At 35.4% G+C, this 12,473-nt stretch overlaps 3 protein-coding genes across 7 annotated transcripts; 1 reads left to right on the forward strand and 2 right to left on the reverse strand.

Moving 5' to 3' along the window:
- Positions 1–1,962: 1,962 nt before the first annotated feature.
- Positions 1,963–4,549, reverse strand: LOC118437270. Of its 3 annotated transcripts, none has more exons than XM_035856189.1 (6): positions 4,415–4,549; positions 4,279–4,321; positions 4,064–4,147; positions 2,714–3,997; positions 2,439–2,575; positions 1,963–2,329 (listed from the first exon to the last, which is right to left on the reverse strand). In XM_035856189.1, the coding sequence occupies exons 4-6, from the start codon at positions 3,015–3,017 to the stop codon at positions 2,180–2,182; spliced, it is 591 nt and encodes a 196-aa protein (XP_035712082.1). In that variant the 5' UTR covers positions 3,018–3,997; positions 4,064–4,147; positions 4,279–4,321; positions 4,415–4,549; the 3' UTR covers positions 1,963–2,179. The 3 variants fall into 2 exon arrangements, 1 of the variants encoding a protein (XP_035712082.1); XR_004835990.1 differs by having other exon boundaries at positions 4,085–4,147.
- A 2,100-nt stretch (positions 4,550–6,649) lies between these two features.
- On the reverse strand, positions 6,650–7,902 carry LOC110855386. Its single transcript, XM_022103816.2, has 3 exons — positions 7,559–7,902; positions 7,211–7,455; positions 6,650–6,876 (listed from the first exon to the last, which is right to left on the reverse strand). Exons 1-3 carry the CDS (start codon positions 7,579–7,581, stop codon positions 6,794–6,796), a joined length of 351 nt encoding a protein of 116 aa, XP_021959508.1. The 5' UTR covers positions 7,582–7,902; the 3' UTR covers positions 6,650–6,793.
- A 929-nt stretch (positions 7,903–8,831) lies between these two features.
- LOC110855387 lies at positions 8,832–11,892 on the forward strand. 3 transcript variants are annotated; one of them, XM_035856146.1, is made up of 5 exons: positions 8,832–8,917; positions 9,330–9,446; positions 9,514–10,753; positions 11,416–11,558; positions 11,641–11,892. In XM_035856146.1, exons 2-5 carry the CDS (start codon positions 9,396–9,398, stop codon positions 11,704–11,706), a joined length of 1,500 nt encoding a protein of 499 aa, XP_035712039.1. In that variant the 5' UTR covers positions 8,832–8,917; positions 9,330–9,395; the 3' UTR covers positions 11,707–11,892. The 3 variants fall into 3 exon arrangements, with proteins under 3 accessions (XP_035712039.1, XP_035712040.1, XP_021959509.2); XM_035856147.1 differs by lacking the exon at positions 8,832–8,917 and adding an exon at positions 8,928–9,106 and having other exon boundaries at positions 9,356–9,446; XM_022103817.2 differs by lacking the exon at positions 8,832–8,917 and having other exon boundaries at positions 8,928–9,446.
- Positions 11,893–12,473: the final 581 nt, after the last annotated feature.

Raw genomic sequence — 12,473 nt, forward strand, 5'->3', positions numbered from 1 at the left:
TAGTCTTAGGGAAATTATAATTTCAAGACTTTTTCGTCGGTTTCTAAAATCAATAAAAATGATTTTCGGTCAACCTTTAAATTTTTAAAAATATTTCTAGTGGATTTTTAATAAATGAAGCAAATCATTGCCAAGGAACATATTTTTGAATGTTTGAATTCGAAAAGTTCCAGGATTTTAAAGACCCGTGGTATTAGCTGGAAAACAATTCCTTCCTCGCTTTAATACTGGCGCATTCTGAACAACAATAACAATATGGCCCATATTGTTTAAGCACATACCGCTTATGGACTTTAATTTAATTTATGGACTGAGGAAGGACTGAGGAAGGCTGTATGCAATAAATTAGTCGCTAATCTGGAAAATGAAAGCAACTAACCCTCAGTAAATTGTAAAATCAAAAAGCGGTTTTTCGACTTTTTTTCAACAAGTATGTGCCCACGGTCAAAATCATCTTCCGCGGCCACTGTATGTGTGTATAACTCACAAAAAGGTCGGAAATATCGACCCAATCCATTCCATCCATCGCGATGAGCAATTGTTTAAACAGATCCAGCTCGTCCTCGGACAACTCTTGTACCCCATAATTCTCAAAGTGTGACGAAATTCGCAGAGTTTTCAGCCCTACAAAAGGTCACATGTTGTAGACATAAAAATTGTATCACAAATTTCCAAAATGACAATTAAAAAATAAATAAAAAAATAAAATAAAATAAAATAAAATAAAATCAGGTTGCAATTTTTTCAACTATAATTTACCTTTAAACACCTCCCTAGCATCGAGCAGGGAAGGTCTGAATGGTATCCTTAATCTGCCCTGGATAATAGGGTACGACGACACACAAATTTCTCAGATTTTTCCCCCAAACCCCACAAGCTTTCAGCACGACGCCCAACTCCATCCCGCTCTCCTCCTCGCTCGAGTCCATTTCTTCGCTCATGATTACCAACAACTCCACCAAGTTCGGAAATGCTGTCTTCAATCCGTCCAAAATTTTGGGATCATGCATTCCTGAAATCCTTAATTAAATTAGGGGGTGGTCCCAGACCCTAAAAAGTATATATATTCTGAATCCACTGGCCGAAAGCTTCCAAACGATACCCCAATTTTGGGGTGTTGTGAGACTTAAAATTGTCATCCAAAATTTTTCTAAGTAATTTTTTTGAAATTTTGTTTTTCGAATCTCAGAAAACGCTCGATTCGGGTTGTAGAGAAAAAAATTAGGAAACTTTTGGCGCAAGTAGCATCTCGATATCTTTTTCCATCATTGAGAAATCCGTGTCCCCGTTTGCAGTTTTTGCGACTTTCGGCCCCTCCCCCCGGGGAAAGGGGCGGGGTTGAACCAAAGTATTGATACCGTTGCACTCACAAAAATCACCTCTACAAACGGTGCAAATCTTATCAAAATCAAATTTTTTTGTCTTTCGAAATTCCGGTTTACATTATTGCTACTCTATGACCATTTTCTGCTTTGCATTTGCATATTGAATAAACTTTTTGTCTCTCCTGAATGCGTCAAAATATGTACATAAAAATATGTACGCAAATGGAGTGACTATTGGCACAAATTATTCCACTAATGTATCGTGTACAAAGATCTGCAAAATTTCAAGTCGATCGGATAACTTTTGCGACATTTATCGCCAGACAGATCGACAGACATGACGACATATAAATATGTAAGCCCTGACCCGGATTAAAAATCAGTTTTTAATTAGGGAACATACATAATTTGTATCACGCAAAAATTGGTAATTCCTAGACCTTTAAGATGTCTCGCAAAGGGAAGATATCATTGGAGCCTTGACCCCCCTCCCTATGCTTTAATTTGTTTTAGTTAATTTTAATTAATCCCCATGACATAATTTATGACCGGTCCCTTGTTTAATATGCTTAGTTGAATTTACCAATAATTGTATGCAATATAATAGGTATTGTAATTAAGTATTAATCAAGTTCATATTTATTTTATTAATGGGCTGAAATTATGAGAAACCTGGAAGTATTACATACATACATATGTATGCAGATTTACAAAATTTTTGTATGGTAGGAATATTTTTATGTAGGTATTTACATATGTATATAATTTCAAGCTAATCTACATATGTATCAATTATTAACTTTTAATTTTTAACTAACTTTGCTTACAAACAAATCCAAACATAAGTTCAAAATTTAGTAAAAATCATCCTCTGCTTCAGATCGTTCGGGCGAGTCTTCCGAATCGCTGACAGATTTCTCCTCTTGAAACATCTTAAACTTTGACACGTTCATTTTGTTTGTTTCCAGGAAATGCAGTATATTCCTTAGAGATTCTTCGCAAAACTGGAAACAATATATAAAATAGCAGAAATATGAAATATATTAAAATTATTTAGTAGTATTAGTAAAATATTTAAGTCGAAATTATCCCAATACTTTCAATAATACTTACAAAAAGATCGGAAATTGTGACCGCATCCATTCCATCCATTGCGATCAGTAATTTCTTCAACAGATCCAGCTCGTTTTCGGTCAACTCGTGTATCTCATAATTTTCACAGTTTGTCAAAATCCTCAAAGTTTTTAGCCCTAAAAAACGTCATATGTATGTAAATATTTATAAGAAAATATGAGACAAATTTTCGAAAGGACGAATAAAAAATAAAGTCAGCCTGAAACTTAGGAAATTTTCCTTAGCAAATTTTCGTATGCAAGTACATCATTCACCTTTAAAAACCCCCTTCGCCTCAGCATCGAGTAAAGCCTGAATGATATCCATGATCTGTTTCGGATAAGATGGCACAACGATTTCCAAATGTTTCAGGGTCCCCCAATCCCCACAAGCTTTCAGCACGACGCCCAACTCCATCCCGCTCACCTCTCCTCGCGAGTCCATTTCTTCACTAGTGGTCACAATCAACTCTCTCAAGTTCGGAAATGCCGTCTTCAACCCCTCCAAAAGTCTGGGATCGTGCATTTCGGAAATCTTCAACTTAATTACACTACTCAAAATGGTTTTCTTTTCATACATAATTTCTAAAGTTTCTTCGACACATCTCGATCCCAAAAATATTGTTCCAACTGCGAAGTACTTGAGAGCCGGGAGTCCTTCGATGTCTTGAAGGAGATCCCGCGTTGAAAAATGTCGATCATGTCGTTCTGGAAGGACACCAGTTTCGACATATTTCTCGGCAAACGAAATCTGGCCGTGGGCAAGGAGTTTTTGAAATCCAGCCTGTTCGACACTCCTTCAATGTCGGCATGTTCAAACTGTAAGGTGACGAGTTGGTCACCCACCTGACCCAACATTCGGGAGAGCTCGGGGAGATTAAATTCCGTCAGGGCGACGACCATTGGTCGAACTTCATTCAGTGTAATAGCCAAGTTATCGAGACACTTGGAATTTCCAAGATCTGGATAGAATCCCCACGGAATTCTGACCTTTTTCAAGTTTGGCGAGGCATCCATGACCAGCTGGATAAGCGTGGTGAGCGACGGGGTCACGTTTTTCACACAATAGACTGTGAACCAGGTCAAATTTGGTTTTATCTGTAACGGCGCTGGTAGAATTTCTGCATCGATGTCGGATTCATACTCGTCGCGGAAGTGAACGATATGTACCTGCTTTAAATTGGGGCAGTAATTTTTCAAAATTTGAAAAATAACTTGTAAACAGTCTTCAAACTCGATGAAAATATCTAGAATTTGAACCCGGTCGCTAAATTTGTCACAAATATGCATAATCCTGTAGGTGAAGGGATTAATGCTGTGAGAGGGGGTGCATTTGATAACGGTGGGACACGTGGCGCTGACACGTTTCGCGAGTCGGTCATCGGATGGGGAGCACATGGCGAAAAATGGGAGTGCGTTGTTTTCCTCGTAGATCTTGTAGTCAAGGTTTAACGCGAGCCTGGTATTTGGCAGGTGGAGGACGATTTCATTCCAAAAGTGGCTAACTAGTCGACAACTCCGCAACGGGGCCGAGCTCTGTTTTAATATTTGAGTCAAAATCTGGAAAAGAGGGTCAATTTTAGTAAAAATTTGTGCAGTTTGAAATGTTTTTTCTGGCTTATTTACAATAGGATTACTGAGGGCGACCTCTTGCACACTTTGAGATTCCATTCTTCAGTTATGTAAATAGTTGGAAAGACAAATGTCGACCTGTTGAGAGTAAGAATATTTAGAATCGACATCGGTTCATGACTAATTTATAATTTTAAACTTGAAATTAAGTACTTCAAAATATATTAGTGAGTGATAGATAATTGAACCAATGTTAGCCCCAAACTTACCCTGGGGGAGGTACAACACATGGGGGCGTATTGTATTTAGATGCTGAAACGAAAATTGAAAATATTATTGCCAAAAGTTGTGATTTGTTAATTGCAAATTTATAACTTCACTAATACGTGTTCGGAAACCACATACCTTTCCGTTCAAGTTTATGAATATTCAGTTTTACTTTATTTTATTTAAATAAGGGCAAATAAAGATGTAAAATTTCTAGTTGGAAATAAATATGTATGCAATTTTTGGTGTTTATTGAACAGCAGGAGAGCACATGACAAATCCCGGGGAGCTTCGCAGTAAAAAATTCATGTATTGTGGGAACCTGCAGAAAGTACGTGGTCAATTTGTATTTATGTAGATTTCGAAAATTCGTCCTTTCACAATCCATTTTATGGAAGGCTTATCGAAACGGTCAACATTATCAGAAATCTGCCGCGTGAAGCATGCATGGTCCTTGACCTTTTCATATCTTTGTGCATGTAATAGAGGTGAGCTGGATATCCGTTTTTTTATAATCCATGGCCCGATCCAATCCAGTCCAATCGGATTTGGATGGATCTGATCTGAAATTTTTTGGGTGAATTGGATTTGGGTGAATCGGATCTGGGTGAATTGGATTTGGTCGGATTGGATAAATTTCGTCACCATAAAGCATATAGAGAAGTGTACTTTTTAACACTCCTACAACACTAACTGGGCCATACTTTTCTTGAATGGCACACACAGTGACACATATATTGTCCAATTAGATTTATCCCGAACACTATGGTCCAGGAAGTATCATTAAAGACATTTTTATGTAAGAAATGCATGTAAAAATGTCTCTAATTTAAATGCCTCCATCATAGCCATGAGTGTATACGTATAATTTTTTGGATAATCCATGACCCGATCCGATAAAACTGGTTTTGGATGGATTGGATCTGAAATTTTTTGGGTGAATTGGATTTGGATGGATTGGATCTGAAATTTTTGGATGCATTGGATTTGGATGAATTGGAACTGAAATTTTTTGGGTGAAATGGATTTGGATGGATTGGATCTGAAATTTTTGGATGCATTGGATTTGGATGAATTGGAACTGAAATTTTTTGGGTGAAATGGATTTGGATGGATTGGATCTGAAATTTTTGGATGCATTGGATTTGGATGAATTGGAACTGAAATTTTTTGGGTGAAATGGATTTGGATGGATTGGATCTGAAATTTTTGGATGCATTGGATTTGGATGAATTGGAACTGAAATTTTTTGGGTGAAATGGATTTGGATGGATTGGATCTGAAATTTTTGGATGCATTGGATTTGGATGAATTGGAACTGAAATTTTTTGGGTGAAATGGATTTGGATGGATTGGATCTGAAATTTTTGGATGCATTGGATTTGGATGAATTGGAACTGAAATTTTTTGGGTGAAATGGATTTGGATGGATTGGATCTGAAATTTTTGGATGCATTGGATTTGGATGAATTGGAACTGAAATTTTTTGGGTGAAATGGATTTGGATGGATTGGATCTGAAATTTTTGGATGCATTGGATTTGGATGAATTGGAACTGAAATTTTTTGGGTGAAATGGATTTGGATGGATTGGATCTGAAATTTTTGGATGCATCGGATTTGGATGGATTGGATTTGATTTTTTTTGGGATAAATGGATTTGGATGGATCTCAAAAAATCACGATCCAGCTCACCTCTTGCATGTATACTTTTCTCTTCTGTACGTATGTATGCGTGCATATTTTGTAAAAATCGAATTCGTGATCACAATTCATTCCGAGTACATTTAAATACTTTTCCAAAATGGTACGATTTTTAAGTGAAAGGTGGAAATATTTATGTATACAACAAAGATTTTAATGATTTTATTACCAGATTATCTATCCTGAGTGTATAAACATGTAGGGTGGGAACCTGCATAAAGAACGGGGTCGATTTTGATATATACATATTAAAGGCTATAGGGTCTTGTATATAGATTTCGAGCCTTCCTATCCTTGCAATTTAATAATAACTTATCTCAGGAGTCCAAATCATAATAATTCTCCCCCGTGAAGTATGCATGTTCCATGGTGTTTTCATGTCTTTGTGCATAAAGCTTTCGCTAGTAAATACGTGCATGAGTATATACGGGATTGCATGCTTGCAGTTCAATTAATTTGATAAGCATGGTTATCAAATTCGTGAACACAATTTATGCTCAGAAAACTGTGCTCAGAAAACTCTTAAAAACAATGCCATCCTTTTGAGAATTAAATGCGCTCAGAATTATAAATTATGTAAACTATGCTAAATCCAGAATAAATTTTACCCTTTATCAAATTAACGTTAGATTTGACATTTAAAAAAATTAAAGAAACGAATTTTAATGATTTTATTGCCAAATTATTTTGAGTGGATATACATACATACATATGTACTAAAATGGCAATTATGAAATATATGTATTTACACACCGACGAAAAAAAAATATCCCAACTCGAGCCACATAAATATCAAGTCTGCAAATATTGTAAATTACAACACGTGCTTCATCGTCCACGTGGACCGCTTCCCCTTTTCCGGGTGGGACGTCGTGTTCACTCCGATCATTCGAAATCCTAAAAATAGATATCTTAAATTCGTACAAATTATAAACTTTATAAAATTATATCGAAGCAATTCACGTAGGGTTTTGTAAATTGCAAAATTATGTATGTACCTAAGTTACTTTCGAATAGTTACTTTTGTAAACTAATTTTGCAAACTTTTTCAAAATCAAGAGGATTTATGTAAGTAAGTTTATAAAAACTAGTAAGCTAATTTTCCTTCCAAATATTCGTAAAATTTTGTGACTTTGTGTAGAGGATTTACTGATTTTACAATTTCGTTGATTTGCATCCATACAATAAATATGTATATAAAACGGTTGGAATTTCTGTAAAATTTCCTTACCAAGAAAGTCCAATATTTCGAAATAAGAGTCGACCACGGGACGAATGTCGTCATGGCTGCGGAAGTCCCCACCCAGAAACTTTGGCTCCTCGCCCGGCCCGATGGTGACCGTGGTGCAGAAAATGACATCCGTTTTCCACGCTTTGGAGGTCACGTGCTCCTGGAAATGCTTCACTTGCATGTGGTCCAAACCGTCGATCGTGACCAGCCAACCCCGTCCGGCTGGAGTGTCCTCGTAATCCAGACTGGAATAACGAATTAAATCAAATATTAGATTAAATTATTTAATTGATTGGTTATAAATAGTTTAAAATTTCTTAAAATGCTTTAAAATCGGAGCAAACTTACTTGACGACGCAGAGTTGTGACATTATGTATGTGCTTTGGAATAAAGTTTCAAACTTGTCGTGAACTTGTAAAACTTGGTTAGAAAAAACGTGTCAAAATTTTGATTCTTATAAGTTTTTATTGGCTAATAGTATTAAACGAGGATGATAATCTTGCACGTTCTACCTGCAAGTTTAGAACGTTACTGGGCTAAGAAAACAAATATGAGTAAATATCCGGCTTAAAATGAGTGCAAGGGATCCGAAGGGTGTAGTAAGGGTCAGTTTAATCCTATTTTATACTTCCTACCTGTATATTACATAGTTGAATGGATTTCCTTGAAAAAATAACCTTCGCATAACTACATACATACATACATACATACATAGATCTGTATTTATGTATATGTACTATCTGTATTTAGCTACTAGTGATATGTATTTAAGAAATCCTCTCACGGACGAATGAACCTAAATGCTTGCACACTTTGATACACAACATGAATAGAGGGCGTTCATAAATTATTTAAGGTGAAGTTGCGATTTTTCCTTGTAACAGGTTACGTTCCTTTTCTACGTAAGGCTCAAGTTGAATTGTAACGTAGCGCAAAAAATACGTCACGTATTGTATGCACGTTCCCATAAATGTATCTGTTTCCTACTCGCATGGAAAATTTTGTGGGATTACTAATCTCTTACTCAATTTACTGTTTGCATTGAGATGTTTCTATTTATTTTGTGTCTCCGTGGACAGGGTGTCCAACTTCGTGTTTTTGTATAATAAATGGATTTTCGTGCTGTTCTCGGAATTACGATCAAGTAGTTTAGAACTGTCTTGGGACAGGTTTTACACTAAAACGTCATGCAATGTATGTCTTGAAAAATGCTTTTACATGGATCCAAAAATTATGCGCCACAAGTATCAAATTATAATTAACATATTTTTAGTAAATTTGTGAAATTTAATTGATTTTAAAGAACTAATTTTTTCATGAAACATACCAATATAGATAGATTAACAGACACTATAGTAAGCTTCGTTGCCGACGTTTAATAAGCACTGTATAAAATTAAAAATTTCTTCTAAGCTAGATTACTATAAAGTTACACAATTAGGTTAAAAATAAAGTCACAATCGATAATTGGTGGCACCAATTTGGTCCCATCTAATTTTTACCAATCAAGTATACATAAAGAATTCTAGTATTGATTTTGCCGTTTTCAAAAATTATTTGTAAATATGTACGTCTATTTATTTTTAGAACCTCACAATGTAACACAGTGATTTTTCAGCTTCTTCTTTCCTAGGTCCCGTTTTCAGTGGAGGGTCCTTCAGTCCTGCAAAACCCAGCAGCTAAAAACATACACGAAGGACGAGAAAGTAAGTAAATATTCATAAATATAGATTTCTACCCCAAGTTTTACATATGTATGTACATAAATATGTACATATGTTTATTAAATGTTTCGAATTTCATAAAAATTTAATTGCCAAATACACCCTAACATTTAAATAAGTGACGAGCGATTATTAAAGTTTACAGGAAATTGTTTATAAAGATAAATAAGTGTAACTAACTAACATATACATATCACTCTTAAAAATAAAGCTACCCTTTTAAATGAGTACGTAAATGCACTTAGAATTCTGTATTAAGTTAACTAGCCGAAATCCTGAGAAAACTTTACACTTTATCAAGATAGCGTTATGTACTCTTGATTTAGTACGGATTGCTTAATATAAAATTCAAAGTGCATTTATGCACTTTTCTAAAGGGCAACATTATTTTTAGGAGTGCGTAATCTTTTGTTGGATCAGATTAATTAAATAATAGCGTGAAAGAAAAAAAGTACTTATCATGGATACGAAGATGTCAACAAGGGCAGAGGAAGCCTTGCGGAATCCCGTGGTAATGAATCTACATACTTTGCAAATTTATTATGTATCAATTAAGAAAAACTGCAAATTGCATGCAGATTCTTCGCGAAATTTTTAAATATCGTCCCCTTCCTCCGAAAGAGATCCGTCTCATGTCACAAGCCTGGAATCAAACGGTTCTCTCATTTCCAAAACCGTTGCTCGGACTTGTTCTGGATTCTGGGACGAGAAATCTCGGAAAATCTGAACTTGCAAAAATGGAGGGAAAATTAGCTAGAAATATTCGCGATATGGGTTGCGACGAATCGACACTAGGTTCGCTACCTGTTTGCATGGCGTTCCGCGAATTTGTGCAATTTCTGGATATCACGATAAATCATGAACATTTAGTGACATCTTTGTACGGAATATTGGCAAATTATTCGCCAAATTTGACCCGTCTAACGGTCAACTATTCGCCGATAAGCCATAATTCCGAATCCATCCCAACTATAGAGACAACCACATTTCAGAAACATACAAAGCTAACAGAACTCAATTTAATGTGCAAATCTGGCTCGCACCTAAACGTGCTTTTCGAAACCATCAAGACTTTGATTTTATCCGCTCCGAATCTTCTCGCTGTTAAAATTCCCGCCAATTTTTACCCGGATTTTAGCCCGTGCAAAAAATTAAGATCACTCAGCGTCACGACGAATGTCATTTTTCCCACGACGATGCCTGACTTCAGTTTTGACGAGTTGACCAGAATGCTCCAACAAGTTTCTGGAACCCTGGAAACTTTGGAATTTGAAGATTTAGTCAAAATTTTTGATAGAATGCAAGTTTACGAAGGAAACGCGGCGGGAAGTGCTTTTTCTGGGCGGGTGTTTCAAAATATCGCTAAAATGGGGAAACTAACCCACTTAAGGAACGATCTGATCAACATTTTTTCATGTGGAGATGGACTCGAAGATGTTTCAAAGATGCCATTTTTGAAAAGTTTACATATTTCCAAGTCTTTTCAACCTCCCCATTTCGGAAATTTGGACGATCTTATTGGAAAAATTGGAAAATACGTTTTTGGCACCGTGGCAGAGTTAAATTTACGGGAGATCCATGACCCCGAATTGATTGGAAAGTTAAACATTTCGTTTCCGAGTTTGACCTTTTTGTCAATTACGTCGGGACGGGGGAGAAATTCGTTGGGGGAAATTTCCCCCCTAAAAATTGGGCCTATTTTAGAAGCTTGTTCTAAATTGGAAGGATTGGCGTATTTAATCCTCGAAATTCCAACCTATCCTGAAAAACTGTCCGAATTTGTGGGAGCACTGATGAAATGTGGACATTTTTTGGAAAGTAAGAACACCTGTAATTTTCAGTTATGTAATAATACGTTTACAAATAATTTTCTGCATTGTGTTCAAAAATATGTATTCCTTTCGCCTTAAAAATTCAGTCTTTTGAAAAAATTTTAGTACTTATTCATTAACTTTTATTATTCATTTCTTCAATTTCAAAAATATTGTCCACTAACTATTAATTTTATTTCGCATTCTCCTGGTTGAATGAACTGAAAACTAATTACACCAAACGAATTAGTACAGAGTGAAAAATGAATAATAAATAAAATTATTCATGAAATCACTAAATATTTATTCATTATTCATTGGTTCAAAATTTTGAAAAATAGCATATTTACATATTTTTTTATTCATTCATGCAGAATGCATGAATGAATGAGTATGAATATGTATGTAAATATGCAGGTAAAGTAGGGTTATTTGTGCGTGTCACCTCTATAAGTCCAACTTTGTCCAGTTTGACATATGCGTCGAAAAATGCAAATGAGTTAAGTAAATAGAACAAATAATTCCACTTTATGTGGCCAAGGAATGTGAAAATACAATTTAGAAGCATCTCACAATTTTTCTATTTCTTTAATTTATGATTGACCTTCCTACACAATTTTAAAAATGTCAGTACAATAATTTTCACGAAATTATGTCAAATTAAAACAGGTTTAACCACCTTTATGCTGCACCATCACAATTACGAGCGTCAAATGCGGGACGACTTAACGGTCGAGAACGGAATCCCTGAACTTGAACAATTGTTGAAATCATTGCGAAAAATAGGCACGATTATGTTGGACGATGTCGTTGTAAGTTTCAAAAATCGAAAATAATTTAGCTCGTGGTTTTGACTAAATAATTGTTGTCCTGACGCCTATTTAAATTATTTAGTTCTCACCGGAAACGTTAAAAAATGTGGAATCCTTCAAATCCGTGTTGACCTGCAATAGGCTGTAGATTTCCGAAAGACGGCATGAAAATATGTTCACTGTTGTTATACATAATTTAGTAAAATGTGTGAAGCTGAAAACCACTTTAAAATTATAATTGTTTAAAATCATTCAAATTTTTGTTTCACATACATTTTTGTTGATACAAATATTCACATAATTGACTAAAATAAAAAAATGCCATGTCAAACTACCATAAAGGCGTAAAATCTGATCTTGAATTTGATTACCAATCTTTGCTTAAACGTATATTTGTCGGTTTCATTTTCAATTTTATATGACGAATCAATTGGAAATTTAAATGGCAAATAGTGGCATCCGGTCCGCTTAAGCAATCAACATTTATTCAGAAAGGGGCTATGCAGAAAGCATGTGATCGATTTAAGGGGAGGTAGGGGTCAAGACATCCTAGCCTTCCCATGTTAATTATAACCTGGGGTGAATAGGTCACACTGGGGGGTTGGGCTCAAAATTCCCCAAAATCGATCACATGCTTTATGCACGACCCAAAACTACAATGCTAGAAATCACCTATTGTCAGACAGGTCTTCCCAATGGAGAAAAGAAAAGAAAATGTTTATGCAATTACGTAGAAAACTTATGTAGCTGTTTTAAATATACGAGACTTTATGGCTGCATGGAAAATAATAGTGGCTTACAAACTCATCACTCTTAATTTTCCGACCACTTACATATAAGTCATTAAGGAAATACTTACAACATTGAGGAATGACTTAAAGTGGTAAATTATAATTGGTGCCATCGAAATCTTTT

Source organism: Folsomia candida, unplaced genomic scaffold (genome assembly GCF_002217175.1).
Source record: "Folsomia candida strain VU population unplaced genomic scaffold, ASM221717v1 Fcan01_Sc012, whole genome shotgun sequence".
Taxonomy (NCBI): Eukaryota; Metazoa; Arthropoda; class Collembola; order Entomobryomorpha; family Isotomidae; genus Folsomia; species Folsomia candida.

Bases quoted from the DNA above. Each gene is read 5' to 3' on its own strand.
- LOC118437270 (XM_035856189.1), bottom strand. From the start codon at position 3,017: ATGTATGAAAAGAAAACCATTTTGAGTAGTGTAATTAAGTTGAAGATT. The intron at 2,576-2,713 runs GTGAATGATGTA...GACGTTTTTTAG, and splicing joins GGCGAAGGGGGTTTTTAAAG to GGCTAAAAACTTTGAGGATT. The intron at 2,330-2,438 runs GTAAGTATTATT...TATTGTTTCCAG, and splicing joins TCACAATTTCCGATCTTTTT to TTTTGCGAAGAATCTCTAAG.
- LOC110855386 (XM_022103816.2), bottom strand. From the start codon at position 7,581: ATGTCACAACTCTGCGTCGTCAA. The intron at 7,456-7,558 runs GTAAGTTTGCTC...TCGTTATTCCAG, and splicing joins TCACAACTCTGCGTCGTCAA to TCTGGATTACGAGGACACTC. The intron at 6,877-7,210 runs GTAAGGAAATTT...ATCTATTTTTAG, and splicing joins CGAAATATTGGACTTTCTTG to GATTTCGAATGATCGGAGTG.
- LOC110855387 (XM_035856146.1), top strand. From the start codon at position 9,396: ATGGATACGAAGATGTCAACAAGGGCAGAGGAAGCCTTGCGGAATCCC. The intron at 9,447-9,513 runs GTAATGAATCTA...AATTGCATGCAG, and splicing joins AAGCCTTGCGGAATCCCGTG to ATTCTTCGCGAAATTTTTAA. The intron at 11,559-11,640 runs GTAAGTTTCAAA...TAAATTATTTAG, and splicing joins TTATGTTGGACGATGTCGTT to TTCTCACCGGAAACGTTAAA.